Source organism: Neopsephotus bourkii, unplaced genomic scaffold, assembly GCF_033783945.1.
Source record: "Neopsephotus bourkii isolate Nb327-2 ecotype Australia unplaced genomic scaffold, CSIRO-AGI_Nbou_v1 NB_1557, whole genome shotgun sequence".
NCBI lineage: Eukaryota > Metazoa > Chordata > Aves > Psittaciformes > Psittacidae > Neopsephotus > Neopsephotus bourkii.
The window spans coordinates 546,267-562,462 of NW_026902033.1; the positions used below are offsets into that span (position 1 = coordinate 546,267).

General features: G+C 54.0%; 1 protein-coding gene across 1 annotated transcript; it reads left to right on the plus strand.

Annotated features, from left to right (window-relative positions):
- Window positions 1-1,829: 1,829 nt before the first annotated feature.
- DRD4 (dopamine receptor D4) lies at window positions 1,830-15,296 on the plus strand. The gene is made up of 4 exons (XM_061371005.1): window positions 1,830-2,130; window positions 13,391-13,503; window positions 13,822-14,369; window positions 15,044-15,296. The coding sequence occupies exons 1-4, from the start codon at window positions 1,864-1,866 to the stop codon at window positions 15,244-15,246; spliced, it is 1,131 nt and encodes a 376-aa protein (XP_061226989.1). The 5' UTR covers window positions 1,830-1,863; the 3' UTR covers window positions 15,247-15,296.
- Window positions 15,297-16,196: the final 900 nt, after the last annotated feature.

Sequence of the window (16,196 nt, forward strand, 5' to 3'; positions counted from 1 at the left end):
CATGATCCTGATTATACGACCTTCAGATATGCTGATGGATCACCAAATTTCCTTCTCCTCTACTAGGACAGCTCCTCTCACCCAAGGAAGGATTGTGCCTGGTGCTTATACCCTCCAACAGGAAACAAAGGTGCTTTTCTGCTAACCTTTGCTCCCCAGGATTCCCTGCTCCCTGCTGGGACACAGCAGAACCAAACCAGTCAGCCCATGCAGGATGCGGTTTACAGCCCCCAAGCCAAGGGATGCGCTGTGGGCAGAGTGGCAGCAGGCACAAGGAGAAGCCATGGGTGAGCAAGGCTTAGTGCATCCTGTGAGCATGCAGTGGAAGAGCCACCCTAATTACTGCTTTGCATAGCTGCTCGGGTTTGGACATCAAAAGCCTTATTTCACATTAATTTAATCTACTCCAGGATTAAACCAGTTTAGGATTAAAGCACTGCTAGACTGGCATACCGGCTTCCACACTGAGCATTAAAAGAGTCACTCTGTACTAACCCACAGGGAAAATCAAGGTAATGAATAGAAATTAACTGCTAAAGTGGATTAAATACAAGGCGTTAATCCCTGTGGGAAGGCAGCCCGCAGTCACAGCCCCATCCTGCTCTCTTTACTGCTCAGGTAGTTTAAACACAAGTAGACTAAAGGGTATTCTGTCCACACAGGGTTTCAGTGCCATTTCATTCATGCACTCCAGGGCCTTCTTTAGCTAATTTGAGTTGATTTCTTGGAGTGAAAGGGCTCTAGTAAGAGATTCTGCTGCCTCAGCTCACTGAGTGAAGGCTGTGAGAGCAGTGAGTGCCAGCAGTGACATTCTAGTGACCAACCACCAGACCTGAAAGCTGTGATGTGAGCAGAAATCACTGAGCACACTCAGACTCTCATGACATATGGGTTTAAAAGACACTATGGGGGTAGTTTTGTCTCAGTTCACTGCACTGGATAATGCAGATCTTCCTTGTCTGAGCTCCACAGCAGATGAGGACACTCCAGATGTGGACTTCCCAACCTGAGTGATGTGCAGCCATGCTTGTGCCCACCTAAGTCCAGCACAAACTGTTCCCATATGATCACAGAAGCACAGGCAGAGCGAAAAGTGATAGTTCCCATTCCAGTGCTGTTTGGAGAAAGATCTGGTCCCACTCAGAGGAATGGAGGGAAATGTGCTGGTTTTTAACACCCACAGAGCGACTGACCCCTGCTTTGGGGTGGGAAGTGCCAAATACGAACACCAACCCACTGCTGCTGGACCTGGAGGAGGGCAGCAAACCGAAGAAGAAACCTCAGCTGTGTCAGTGCACAGCTGCCCCTCTTCCTCCTGCTCAAGAGGCAACACAAAGCCTAATCCTTGGAGAAGGAGACTCCTCCGCTGCAGGAGGCAGCTGGGGTAAGTTGGGCAGTGAAGTCTCTCGGTAAAGCCCGGACTGCCGGCACTCACCTGGGCCACCGCAGGAGCCGGGCTACAAGCGGGGATCGGTCCACGCAGAGCATCCTCACGGGCTGGGAGCGCCACCTCCACAACGGGGCCCCTCACCTCCGGGCCGGAGCCGGAGCGGGTGCGGGTGCGGGTCCGGGTCCTGGTCCTCCCTCCGGGGCTCGGCGGGGGGGAGCGGGTCCGGCACCCCGGGAGCCGCCCCCCGCTCTCCGCCTCCCCGTAAGCCGCTTGGTGACCCAGTTGGGAGCGCGGGGGCCGGGGCCGGGGCCGGGGCCGGGGCTGGGGCTGGGGGGGGGGCGGCGGAGGCTCCTCCCCGCTCCGCCGAAAGTTTGGTGCGGGCCGGCGGAGCGCGGCCGCGGGGCTGAGCCGGGCGCCCGCGGTCGGGGGCGCTCCCATGCTCCGGGCTGCGGGGGCCGCGCCGGGGCCGCGCCATGGGCAACGGCAGCGCCGGGGCCGCGCTCTGCAACGGCACCGCGCTGCCCCCGGCCCCGCCAGCGCCGGCCGCCGGGCACAACATCGCCGCCCTGGTGCTGGGCATCGTCCTCATCCTGTTCATCGTGGGCGGCAACGGGCTCGTCTGCCTCAGCGTCTGCACGGAGCGGGCGCTGAAGACCACCACCAACTACTTCATCGTCAGCCTCGCCGTCGCCGACCTCCTGCTCGCCCTGCTCGTCCTGCCCCTCTACGTCTACTCCGAGGTGAGCACCGCGCTGGAAGGGCACCGCTGGGGCTGGGGAGCGGGATCGGCAAGAGGCCAAGTATTGAGGGTTAAAGCCCGTCTCCCTTTTGCTCCCCACCTCCATCCCTCCGGATCGGCGCTGCCATCGCTGCTGCTCAGCCCCTCGGGACAGCCCCAGCCTTACCCCGCTGCAGGGACATTGGTGGCGCTTTCAAACCGCCGCGGCTTTCTCCTCCGAGTCCCTCACGGCATCTCGGCCGCCAGCACCGCAAACCCGCTGCAGGACAGCGAGCGGTGGCGGCGGCAGCCGGCGCCGTGCAGGTTCGGGGCTCCCCCGTCGTCCTGCCCGACCGTTGCCGAGCCGCAGATGCCCCGAATGGAGATGCCTTGGGGGGAAGTCCCCCCGGGCCGGGTCAGCAGCTCTGGGGAGCCCTTGTGTTGCCATCAGCGAGTGGTTAGAAAGGGAGCAAGCTCCTGTGCTGTGAGCAGGTTTTGGTGGTAATCATAGAATAGGTTGGAAGGGGACCTCAAGGATCATCTGGTCCAACCTTTCATGGCCAAAGCACAGTCTAGACAAGGTGGACCATAAGGGACACCTTTAGCCAGGAGTCAGGTTCCCATGTGGAGTTGAGAGGGGAAAGAGGTCTTTTTCGGGAGCTAAGTGGGATCTGTCGCCCTACATCAAGGGGCTTTTGGTCAGGTTCTGCAGGGCTCCTCCTGGCAGGTTCTATGGTTTGCACATGTCTGGCCCTGCATGTGCTGGAGCCACCTTGGGGGACTTTGGGTCAGGTTCTCCATTCACCTCCAAGACTGGACAGCTGAGGGAAAGAGCAACAGAGCTCCGGAGGCGGAGTGGGTTTGGATGTCTCTGAGCCTGCGTGACAGGGAGAGACATGGTTACTGCAGGGGATTGAGGATGCCTTTGATTGTGGGGGGCTTTGGTGGATGGGGGTGAGGAGCCTCACTGGAGCCTCACCATCAGCACCAGCCATCATCTCCATCCCTGCTCCAGTGGATGAAAAAGCCACATGCCAAAATAGCAGAGGTTTGTACCTATCTATGTGGAAGAAGAGCAGTCCTCTTCTTTCCAGATGTGGGGAGAGTCAGGACTCAACCTGTGCACAGTGAGCAGCCCCAGAAAGCTTTAGCCTGATGCATTTTCTGATAGCCACATGAGTTGCAAGGTGGTGGCTTAATGCTTCACTGGGGAGTTGGCCCCATGAGTGAGACCAAATGGTGCTCCCATCCTTGGAGGCAAACGCAAGAGCACACCAGCAGTGTTTGGTAGCATCTCCCTTCTCTCCCGTGGCAGGGCTGCTGTTCAGCACCTCACAGAGGTGGGGCTATACTTAAGCAAGGCTGAGGATTAGGGCTTAGGATGCTTTTAGCCTCTCTGCCTGGCTCTAGGACTGTGCAGGACACTGTGACCTCTCTGAAGACAGCTATTCCGGAGGGACAGGCTCATCTGGGGACCATACCAGGAACCAATGACAACAGGAGCATTAGATTCCCTTCTTTCCACCACACTGAGAGGATCCCCCTCCGTGCTGTTTGGTTGTGGTGGTTTTGCTCTTGGTTCATAATCTCTCTGGTTTTGGTGGCTGGAAAGCCTCTGCCTTCATCCTTCTTCACAGCTGCTTTTGCTAACCTGGATCTCCTTTTTCTCCTTGCTCTTTCTGTTGTCTCTCCATGCTTGCAGCTCCTGTTCCTATGGGCACTATGCACACTACTGTGGTTTCCTCTTGCCTGCAGGCTTGAGCTTTGCTGACATCTTGACATGCAGGTTTAGATGCTCTGAGGTACCTTTGAAAGTGCTTCCATTTGGGCATCAGCATTGTGGGGCTTTCCTTGGGTACCACAGACATCCCACAGAGTCTGATGCTCAGGCAATGGGTGTCCAGCCCTGCCTTAGAACCTTAGAAATACGCTAAGGGGAAGGGAGAGTAACCATTGAGGCAGTGCCAGGGGATGGAATTCTTGTGGAGTTTAGTAGTTCTTTCCTTGGAGGCAAATCAAAACCAGAATCAGATGCTTGACAGGGGCTATAGTGGCTGCTGCTGTTTAAAACTAGCTGGAATTCAACTTGCATTCTGTATCACTGCGTGGAGCCCCTGACAGTGTAGCATGGCCACTCTTGAGTGTTCCGTTCAGGCTTTGTTCTTGGTGTGGGGTTTTTCCTTGGTGGCTGTTTTTAACGTCAGTGCAGCTCCTGACAGGGTAAAGGTGACTTGGAGGGCTACTGGAAAGCAAGAACCGGCTGAGAGGGTGGTTTTGGTTGAACAGGAACAGAACAATGAACCCTGGCCACTTCTTTCATTCAGCAGGAGGTGCTTGTTCATCTTGTGCTTTCCTCCTGCAAGAAGGCTGCTTAAGTGTTTGGAACCATCCCTCCCAGGCAGGGCTTTAGAAGGCAGCTGGAGAGATTTAACCTTTGAGGTGAGATCTGACATCCCCACAGATCAACAGATCTCCCACAAGCTGCGGAGAGGATGGGATTCCATCCTGTGAGATGTGAGTTACCCTTTGCTGCTGTTCACAGAAGCTGGAACACAGCGTGAGAGGCCTTGATCTTGGCTGTTATTTCGGTGATTGTGATGCTTCAGCTGCAGTGGTTGTCACCTGCTCTCCTTTGGTGCTTCTGAAAGAGCCAGCCTAACTTCTCGTCACAAATAAACTCTTAGCCATGGGGAGGATTCAGAGGGCTTGGCCATAGGAGCCAAACGGTGTCACTTCTCCCTGGATGCCCCTCGTTTGTGCCTGCAGGGTTGGAGGATTGCTGGAAGCAGGCACTAGACAAGGGGGGAATTGGCCTGTGTGGTCCCAGCTCTTTCTTTCCTGTACTATTTCACAATCACTGCAGCCTCAGTGGGAACCAGAGCTTGGCAGGAGGGCAGGAAATGGGGTGAGCTAATGCAAACCTGCCCTGGTCCTGTTCTCTCTGGTGCAGCTCAGGGAGAAGCACCGCAGTGTGCAGGGGTGTTCTCTGATGATGAGCAGGAGATGGTGACTCTGCTCTGCTCTTGTGAGACCTCCCCTGGAGCACTGTGTGCAGTTCTGGTGTCCTCAACATAAAAAGGACATGGAACTGTTGGAACAAGTCCAGAGGAGGCCACGAGGATGCTCAGGGGCTGGAGCAGCTCCTGTATGGAGATAGGCTGAGAAAGTTGGGGCTGTTCAGCCTGGAGAAGAGAAGCTGCGTGGAGACCTCAGAGCAGCTTCCAGTGTCTGAAGGGGGCCTATAGGGATGCTGGGGATGGACTCTTCATTAGGGACTGCAGTGACAGGACAAGGGGTAATGGGTTCAAACTGAAACAGGGGAAGTTTAGATTGGATCTAAGGAGGAAATTCTTTCCTGTGAGGGTGGTGAGGCACTGGAATGGGTTGCCCAGGGAGGTTGTGAATGCTCCATCCCTGGCAGTGTTCAAGGCCAGGTTGGACAGAGCCTTGGGTGCCATGGTTTAGTGTGAGGTGTCCCTGCCCATGGCAGGGGTTGGAACTGGATGATCTTAAGGTCCTTTCCAACCCAAACTGTTCTATGGTTCTATGAATTCATCATGCCAAATTTACCTACCTGAGCAGCTCAAGGTGATGCTTCGGGCCTTAATGTGAAAGTGCTAAAACTGCTGTCACAAGGCTGGTCTTCCATAAACCCAAATGGTGCTGTCACTTGTCAGTTCTGATCCTTCACAACCAGGAAGCACTCTATGGATGTGAAGGAAGAAGCATCAGCCTCCCACCGGCTTCAAGCATCAGTTTCCAAACTGAGCCTGTTGACGTGAACGCCGGACAGGGCAGTGTTAGCAGCCAGTTCCTCTCTAGAACCACACATCCTTAAAGAAGACCAGATGAACTCGCTCTGTCTGGAGCGTTGGCTTGGGTGGAGGTGGATGAGTGCTGGTTGGTTGCCATGTCAGCCACCGCGAGCAGCACACGCACAGGATGGCACACACCAGCTGAGTGTGGTGATGATGTCCAGCATCCTCCATTGATCTTGTTCAGACACAGAACAGGGACACGTTCTAGTGCTTGCCAGCTGTTGGTCACCACACACCAGGCTGCCCTGGTGCAGAAGGAGCTTCTCTTCCAACTTGCTTGGGAATCTCAAGTCTCAGCAGTATGACAGGGAGAGGTGAAAACCCAGGGAGGAAGTAGCCTTGTCTTTCTGAGGAGAGTGTGTGGTGCTCCCCTAGTGATCAATCCGGTGTCAGTAAGGCAAGAATGATGGGAAGGAAGGGGGAAAGAGGCCTGGGGCACTCCCAGCTGTGCACAGTAATTCCCCAGGAGCAAAGCCCTGCCTTTGTGTGAAGAGATCCCAGGAGAAGATGCCAGAGTCAGCACTGACAGTGGGGTACCACTGCCCTGAGGCAGGGAGGACACATGAGCAAGCAGAGCCACAAGTACTGTGGAGGTACTACAGAATCTCCTTGGGCCCTAAGTGGCTTTGCCACTAGGAAACTGCATGGCTCCAAAAGCTTGTCTGTGTTTAACTGCCCAGAGACTCCTTGACAATGGCAGGAGCCAGAGCCACCCTTTATTTAGGCCTCTTGTACTCACTGTAGAGCATCCCTCCTGCCTGCCTCGCTCGGACACTGCTCCTCTGATCCACGCTGGTTTCCTGAGCTACCAAACACACCGGATCCAGGAGCTGCTGCCAGGGGCTGGGGAAGGCAGCATTACATAAACATCTTTGCCACTAAGACCTGTGTGAGCAGGCAAAAGAGGAAATGGCTTCAGCAGTGCCTACCCAGCTCCTGCCACAGTCACTTTCCAGCAGTCACTCCACCTCTCACAGCCCCAGGGCTGGAGGCGAGTGCTATTACACAAGCTGTGAGCTTGGCCAGGGTGATGCTGTTCTGCATCACACTGTCTGGGTGTCGCTTGTACCACTGGCATCAAAAGGGATCTCTGAAGCATCTCATGTGTATATGTGCCTGTGATGCAGTTCTTCTGTTGAGAGAGCAGAGCTCTACCCTCCTCCAGGTTTCCTGTGGCTCTGTGAGTGCATGTCATCCCTTCAGCATTACTCATTCCCAAATCTTACAGCTTTAGTGGGAAGAGATGTTCCTGTAGGCCTGCCTGGTGCCTGAGCTGCAGTCTCTGCACACAGTACTGGGAGGTGACACTGCCCAGTGCTAAGGATTCTGTTTTCAGTGACCAGTAAGCGTGGGGAGGTATCCCAGTATGTTAGAGATTGGAAGGGACCTCAAGAGATCATCCAGTCCAATCCCCCTGCAGAGCAGGAACACCTAGATAAGGTTACACAGGAACGTGTCCAGGTGGGTTTTGAATGTCTCCAGAGAAGGAGACCCCACAACCTCCCTGGGCAGCCTGGTCCAGTGTTCTGTCACCTCACTGAGAAGGAGTTTAAGTGGAACCTCTTGTGTTCCAGTTTGTACCCATTGCCCCTTGTCCTATCATTGTTTGCCACTGAGAAGAGCCTGGCTCCATCCTCGTGACACTCCCCCTTTATATATTGATATACACTAATAAGGTCACCCCTCAATCTCCTCTTCTCCAAACTATAGAGACCCAGCTCCCTCAGTCTCTCCTCATAAGGGAGATGCTCCACTCCCTTCATCATCTTAGTTTGGGGCCTCGTGTTTCAGGTGGATGATCACACTTATTCTCACTCTCAAAACCCTTGACCTCAATGCTTTAAGCCAACAGAGGATGCTAGAGCAGACGTGAGGCCACCTTTGTCTTGTGTCCCACTCCCTCACCTTCCTCTCCCCTTGCAGCTTCATTGTGTCCTCTGGAGAACGCAGAAGTCATCACGGCTCATGACAGGCCCAGCATCAGCTCCTTGTGGGCATCGGGACAGTTCATTGATGCTGAGCTTTGTTCCCTTGCACGGTGCATTGCTCCTCTGGCTGGTGGTGTAACCTGAGCAGGCCTGGGCTCCTAAGGCTGGCACTTGTAGTCTCCCTGTGTGATGTGTTTGAGCCATGTCCTCGCTGAGGGCAGGCAGGTGCTTGTATGGAAATAGAGCTGGGCAGCTCCTCATCCACTTGGAGGCTGCTGTTGCTGGTGTGTCTGTATCTGTCTTATCACCACCACCAAAGACTAAAGGATGTCTTTGTGCCCTCTGCCTCCTTGTGAGCCTGTTTGCAGGGCTGGCAAGAGGGGCAGGTATGAAGCTGCCGTGCAGAAGCACGTGGAGGAGCTGAGACCAGAGCTGTTGTCATCAGGAGTAAGACAGAACCCTTTGGCCCTGTCCTGGCTCATGCCCTCAGAAGCACTGGTGGTGTAAGAGCTCTCCAGGAAACAGGCTGGTTTGCACGAAGGCAGATTTTGGCCTGGGTATCAACTGGGTTTAGGGATAGGGACACCAAAATGACCTGAGTGGGAAGGCAGCCTGCAGGGGTGCTTGGGAAGTCAAGTCCCATCTCCTGCCATTCACTATCCTACAGAATACTTTCTATAACCTCTTTGTATTCACTTATAGAGTGGTTTGGGTTAAAGGGACCTTAAAGCTCCTCCAGCTCCAACCCCTGCCACGGGCAGGGACCCCTTCCCCTGGAGCAGCTTGCTCCAAGCCCCTGTGTCCAACCTGGCCTTGAGCACTTCTTTGTAAGCAGCAGTTGGAGTTGTTCCTCCTCTGCACATCGTGGTTGAACCAGAACCTAAGTGCCATTTGTAATGAGGTACTGGTATCACGTAAGAGACCATAGTGGCTGCCTGTGAGCTTACTGACATTGCCAACCCTGGTTGGATGAAGAAGCAGCCAGTCTGCACTGGAATAACTCTGGGAAAGAGGCTTGTGGCTGCAGCAGTGACCATCATCACCTTCCTATAAACCCTCCTTGTCTGCCAGGGAACACTGAGCTACAGGGTGTATCTTATCATATTTTTACTAAATGGAACAATCTAGTAAAAATATAAGATACAAATTCTGATAAAGAAATCCACTGAATATCTGGTTTAGAAAAAAAAGCACATCTTCAAAGCACTCTGCAACCCCCCCCCCGACACCTCAAAACAAGGAAAAAAATTAATCTAAAAGTCATTATACTGGGTTGTATTTAGAATAACGTTTGTGTTTAATCCAGTTTGAATTCTCTAGTATGAGAATTTGGTGCATAATGTCACCAATCTTGCTGTGTCAGCGGGCTGCAGCGTATCCTTCGGACAGGGTATTTAACGGTGGTTATGTTAGACTGCTTCCCTCCTCCTTTTGTGCTACCCCCTCACTATTCCATGACCCTCCCTGCCCATAGGGTTTTCCATCCTCTTCCAAGAACCCCCCTGCCTGGGGGTTTTGGGGGTGGTGGCCAATACCCTCACCCATGTGAGGCTCAGCCAGAGCTGTGTAGGGTGTACCACCAGCCTTAGAAGCAATGCAGCAGGTAGGCTGGCTTCGGGGTTGTATCAGAGCTCTTGGGAGCTCTGCTCTGTTGTGCTAGGGCAGGTCCTTTACCTCCAGACCACGTCTTGCTGTGCAGCTCCCTGTGTCCTCTGAACAGCAGCGCCCATGAAGAGCATCACTGGGGGGAAACAAGGGGGCTTGTGCTGAGAAAGCAGGGAACCCAAAAGTGCCACTGGAAGTGGAGCCCCTCTGGAGCACATCTTAGAGGTGGCTTGAGCCGTTTATGGGCCCTAAAGCCCTCCCCGGTGTACCTCAATGGGCTAATCTCCTGTGATTAGGTACCTCTCAATCACATGGCCCTGCAAAGCCAGCTCTGCCTCTAATCCAAAGTCACTCCCCCATCCAAGAGCTTCTTGGCACATTGTGCAGTCAAGAAACACGGTACAAGAGGAAGCCCTCGCCCAGCACGGTCCCCCCCAGTCAGTGCTGGGGGTTGGTGAGGAAAGGGAAGGGTTTGAAGCATTTCCTAAGGGCCCAATGTGAATCCCTCTGCAAAGGCTGTGTCCTCTGGAGGTGCTGCAGCCCCACAGCTCTTGTCCTGTTCAGAACCAGCATCCCAAGGTTTTGGAAGCTGTAGCCCAGAATCAGATTTGACCTTGGCAGGATCCCACTTGAGCTTGGCAACACCTTGGGGGTTGGGTTTTGGGATTCAGCTCCCAGATTCACTTTGGGGTGGCTGATCCATGCTGCAGGAAGCATTCAGCCCTGAATCCAGCCCTTCCCGGGAGGTTCCGGCTGCCTCTCAAGGAGATGGCTGTATAAAAATAGCCAGTTCCTTCAGTCTCCTTTGGCTTTGCAGCTCCACTAATCATAATCCTGAGCGTGACATCATTACTGCCTGGCATTAATCCTGGCAGAGGCAGGGGGTTCTGCTCCTGCCCAGCATTACGTGGCTGGGTTCCTTGTGCCAGGATGGGTGAAACCAGAGCCTGCTCTTTAGCATCTCTCCATGAACAAAAATGCTCTTTAGCATCTCTCCATGAACAAAGATGCTCTTTAGCATCTCTACATGAACAAATCCGCACTCAATGGTTGCATGGCATCAGTGAAGTTAGACTATGCTGGCGCTGGGTGACTGTTACTATAGGTTTGCTTTGGGGAGAGCCTGGGGAGTAGCAGTGTAGTAGGGGTGGAAGTGCCTGGCTCACTCTGGGGGCTCCTGGCTGTGTGCCTGGGGGAGAGGGGCTGCTCAGGGCATGTGCTCTCATTCACTTACCAGTCTCGGCCGTGTAACCTGTGTGTAAGTGCTGGGAGGTGCCAGCTGTGTTTCTGGGTGCCTTTCTTTCATCTCAGCCTAAACTAAAGCCCTTTCCCCTACTTCACCTCTTTTAGAATCAAACACAGCAATGGATTAGTTATTTCTCTTCTTGACTTCATCCCATCACTCCTCACTTGGCACTGGCACATGGTAGAACTCTCCCCACCCTTGGCACCTCCTCTGCTGTCCCCATGCAAGGTGTTGGGTTTATTCCTCACCTTCTTAAGATGCTGGGTTGGGCTTTTGTAGCTTCCCCTCTCATTTCTTAGCAACAGGCTCCCCAGGATGCTCGGAGTTGCTCCCAAAGTTGTGTATCATGGAGCTAACCCAGGGATGTGGTGGAATGGCAGCTCTGTCTCCAGGGGATGCGCAGGGATGCAGGGGTGCTTCCTGAAGGTTCATGTGCCACAGAGCAGCTCCACACACACACAGCTGCAGTACTGATGTTCTAAAGAGGAATTCATAGTATATAATGATATATTATATATGGTTTATGTACTTTACTGTGTATTACCATACTATAGGCTGTATTAATATATAGACATTTTATATATCATAGGATCATAGAATGGTTTGCATTGGAAAGGACCTTAAAGCTCCTCCAGCTCCAACCCCAGCCCCTTCCACTGGAGCAGCTTGCTCCAAGCCCCTGTGTCCAACCTGGCCTTGAGCACTGCCAGGGATGGGGCAGCCACAGCTTCTCTGGGCACCCTGTGCCAGCGCCTCAGCATATATTCTACATTATATTGTTATATGTTCTAGAATACAATGATCCCTATCTGTATATGTGTTCTATATTTATATATTAATGCACTGTATAGTACATAGTTGGTTGGACAGAGCCTTGGGTGCCATGGTTTAGTGTGAGGTGTCCCTGCCCATGGCAGGGGGTTGGAACTGGATGATCTTAAGCTCCTTTCCAACCTGGACTATTCTGTGATTCTACGATAATACTAATTAATTGATAAATTATAGGGATTAAAGTATAGGTATATAAAATAGAAGAAAGTCCCTGGGATATATATATACACATTTCATATACATAAAAATATATAAGTTATATATACATTGCAAGTAGCAATATATTTGTTATAATATTTATTACTACAATAGTATATATTTATAATAGTAAGAGTATATGTGCAGTATATATAGTGCTTGATGTTTTGCAAAGTTCCAGGTGCATTTTATATTTCTTTGTATGCAATCTAATTTCTAATTATAATACATTAACTTTAAATCGTATTTATAAATACATATATTTATGTGTGTGTATATTATATATATGTTATATATATTTTATATATATACATGTGTTTGTGCAGGCCAAGGGGAATGGCTTGAACCTGCCCGAGGGGAGACTGAGCTGAGCTCTTAGGCAGAAGCTCTTCCCTGTGAGGGTGCTGAGGCGCTGGCACAGGGTGCCCAGAGAAGCTGTGGCTGCCCCATCCCTGGCAGTGCTCAAGGCCAGGATCTTTAAGGTCCCTTCCAACCCCGAGCACTCTGTGTCTGGGGTCCTATGGACCTGGTCAAGAAACACTTCAGGCTCCAGGCACCAAACCCGTGTGGGATGAGAGCTTTGTCTGGGCCTTCCCTCCTCTGAGCTGCTCACCTGGGGTGGAGGGCGCTGAGCTGGAGCAGAGCGGGGTTTTGAGCCCCTCTTTATTCTCAGGGAAGACAAAAGCAGCTTCTCTTGTCCTAACGTTAGGATTCTGCTCAAAATGCTGTTGATGCTCTCGTCCTGGAGGCAGTTTCCTGGTGCAAGGACATGAAGGTGACATTTAGTGCCTTTATCCTGAGCTCCTTGAGCTCATCCTTGCATTCCCGTTGCCAACATCCATTGCATTCAGAGCACCCTGCTGAGCAACCATTCCTGTTCCATGGGCTGGGATGGATGGAGCACGAACCCTCGGGGGTTCCCTGGCATCGTTGGGTTTCTGCTAAGGATTATTCAGGACATAGAAGCATAGGTTTTTAACTCAATACCTTTTGTACAGCAAAGCCCACACTTGTGAGTAACAGAGCAGCAGCCCCTGGTCCTGCCCTCCCACTGGGGAGCAGAACAAGGACAGTGTCTGACTGCCTTGAGCAGCCTGGCCTTGGGCTTAGTGGGACAGAGCCAACCAGTTGTGGAGCACAGGGGAGCTGCTCCCATCGGCTGCAAACAGGGTGCTGGGGCAGCTGGGACATGGGAGAGGAGCTCTGCTCTGTGCCTCATTGAGGAGCCTCTCCCTGCCTCCGCAGTGACCTATGGCAAGTAGTGCTGGGTGGGGAATGCTGAGCCCTGCGTTACTCAGGGGGATTTTGGGGTGGAATTTGAGGAGTTTGGGGTTCTGAGCCCGCTGGCTCCCATTAATGTGCCTCGCACCCTTAGTGTGCAGTGTTTAGTGTCCCACTCACTTGGTGTGCAGCCCCATTCTGCAGCCAGGCCGGGACCACGATGTCCCAGGCAAGCTGTGAACCCTTGTGTGGGGTTAATCCCGTGTGCTGCTGCTTTGCTGGGCAGGGATGAGCACGCAGGGGGCAGGAGGGCTCTAGGGCAGGCTGCTCACCTGGAGGGGAGTGGGAGTGATGGAGGTGCCCAGGCATAGAGCTGTTCCATGGCACATTCACACAGTGGGATGCGGCATCTGCTGATCCCGTTGATCTTCTCAGTTCCAGGGAGGTGTGTGGTCCCTCAGCACGGTGCTGTGCGATGCTCTGATGACCATGGACGTGATGCTGTGCACCGCCTCCATCTTCAACCTCTGTGCTATCAGCGTGGACCGGTAAGTGCCTTCCTCCTCCTCCTCCTCGCGCCAGAGGAGGGGGTGCTGTGTCCTGGCACCAAGCTGCCCCCCCACAGACCCCATGCTCTGCCCTTCCATCCTCCCCCCTCACCACCATCGGTATCCTTGCACAATGACACAGTAAGGGCAGAGCTGCCCCTTTGGGTGCTCTCTGAGCGGGTGACTGGCTGTAGCCCAGGCCTCAGCGCTGTAGGTGAATTAACCATGGGGCAGGGCAACAGCAAGAGGTTTGGGACTCATGCTACCAATGGTGGCCCCACCGTCCTGGGACTGACTCACCTGGCCCTGTGTTGGCAGGTTTATCGCTGTTTCGGTCCCCCTGAACTACAACCGGCGACAGATCGACCTGCGGCAGTTGATCCTCATAGCCACCACCTGGATCTTCGCCTTTGCCGTCGCGTCCCCCGTCATCTTTGGCCTCAACAACGTCCCAAACCGGGACCCCAGCTTGTGTCAGCTGGAGGATGACAACTACATCGTGTACTCCTCCATCTGCTCCTTCTTCATCCCGTGCCCCGTCATGCTGGTGCTCTACTGCGCCATGTTCCAAGGACTCAAGCGCTGGGAAGAGGCCCGGAAGGCCAAGCTCAGGGGTGGCATCTACGGCACCAACGGGAAGCTCTATCACCCCGGAACGTTCATTGTGAGCGAGCAGAGCGGGCTGGAGCCAGACCAGTGCAACCCCTACGCCCTCCCCAGCCATCCCGGGGACTGTGGGATGAGCAATGGGATCCAGACTGTCTCCTACCCCCAGCTCAAGTACCCCCACCCGGGACACAGTCGGAAGCAGGCCAAGATCAACGGCCGGGAGCGCAAGGCCATGCGGGTGCTGCCTGTTGTTGTTGGTGAGCAGCAGCTGGGGATGCTGGGCAGGGCAGGGGTGCACTGCACATCCAATAGGACTTGTGTGAACCTGGTGAAGCCAGAACACTCCTTGGCCTCCCCTAGCAGCAGCCATATGGCCCCAGGATGCTGAGGAGTGGGCTTTGTCCTCGCTGGAGGGGGTGCTGGTGAGATAAGAGCCACGTTCCTCTTGCTCCACCTCCCCAGTGTCCAGGTCCTCCTTCCTCACATACACTTGTTTTAACACACACCCTGCCCTTGTCCCTGTGCCCATTGCTCATCATCAGGGAATGATTATCCACGGAAAAATCTCAGCATCCCTTTGAGCAAGGCAGTGCCACCAAACACATCCCCTGAGACAGAGCAGGAGCGCCTATGGTGTTGGTAACCTAACCTCTTGTTCATGGTAAACCTGTGACTCTTGGCAGCTTAAATGCAAATCCAAACTCATCCACAACTCAGGCTTTGCACCGAGGTTTAGGACAAGCAAGAGATCCTTGTCTGGGTGTAAGCATAGCTCTCTGCACCAGCCCATCTGCTGCTTGTGCCTTGGGGCCATCTGCGCTCTCCCCCTTCTTGTTTAGCCCAGGCTTGTGTTCCACCAATGCTTTTTTTTGTTAAGATTATCCCTTTTTCGTTAAATTGACCCCTGTTTAACATCCCTGCCCCTCCGCAGGTGCTTTCCTCTTCTGCTGGACTCCCTTCTTCGTGGTCCACATCACCAAGGCTCTCTGCAAGTCCTGTGCTGTTCCCACGCAGGTCACCAGCACCGTCACCTGGCTGGGTTACGTCAACAGCGCCCTCAACCCCATCATCTACACCGTGTTCAACGCCGAGTTCAGGAACTTCTTCCGCAAGGTCCTGCACCTCTTCTGCTGAGCCCAGCTTGGGGGGTTTGTACCGTTCATTAAAGCTCTATTTCTGCCTAAGGGCTGCTGTCTTTGCTGGGGGCAGGAGGGAGAGGTGGAGGCTGCAGGTTCCCAGCTGCTCACAGCAAGGAGCCACAGGGGAGTACTCTGGGATACAGCTCCGTTACTTGTTTAACACCTGGGGCTTGGTGTGGGCAGTGAGGGACAGCAGGGCTGGGCCTGGCTTTAGGCTGAGCTGTTTGGGCTGGGCTCACCTTCTCTGAGCCGGCTCTAAAGGAAGTGACTCAGCCCTGGCCCACCCTGGTGCCTGGAGCGGGGAGAGCTTTGATCCTGGTGGCTGCTCTGGCCTGGAGTCACAGATGGGTCCCTGCACAGGACAACAAACCAGGCTCCATCCCTGGGATACAGCCTCCATCCCTGGGACACAGCCTCCATCCCTGCAACACAGGGAGCAACAAACCAGCCTCTATCCCTGGGACACAGCCTCCATCCCCTGGGACACAGGGAACAACAAACCAGCCTCCATCCCTGGGACACAGCCTCCATCCCTGGGACACAGCCTCTCTGCAACACAGGGAACAACAAACCAGCCTCCATCCCTGGGACACAGCCTCCATCCCTGGGACACAGCCTCCATCCCTGGGACACAGCTTCCATCCCTGGCACACAGCCTCCATCCCTGGCACACAGCCTCCATCCCTGGGACACAGCCTCCATCCCCTGGGACACAGGGAGCCACAAACCAGCCTCCATCCCTGGGGCACAGCCTCCATCCACGGGACACAGCCTCCATCCCCTGGGACATAGCCTCCATCCCTGGGACACAGCCTTCATCCCCTGGGACACAGGGAGCCACAAACCAGCCTCCATCCCTGGGACACAGGGAGCCACAAACCAGCCTCCATCCCCTGGACACAGCCTCCATCCCCTGGGACACAGCCTCCATCCCCTGGGACACAG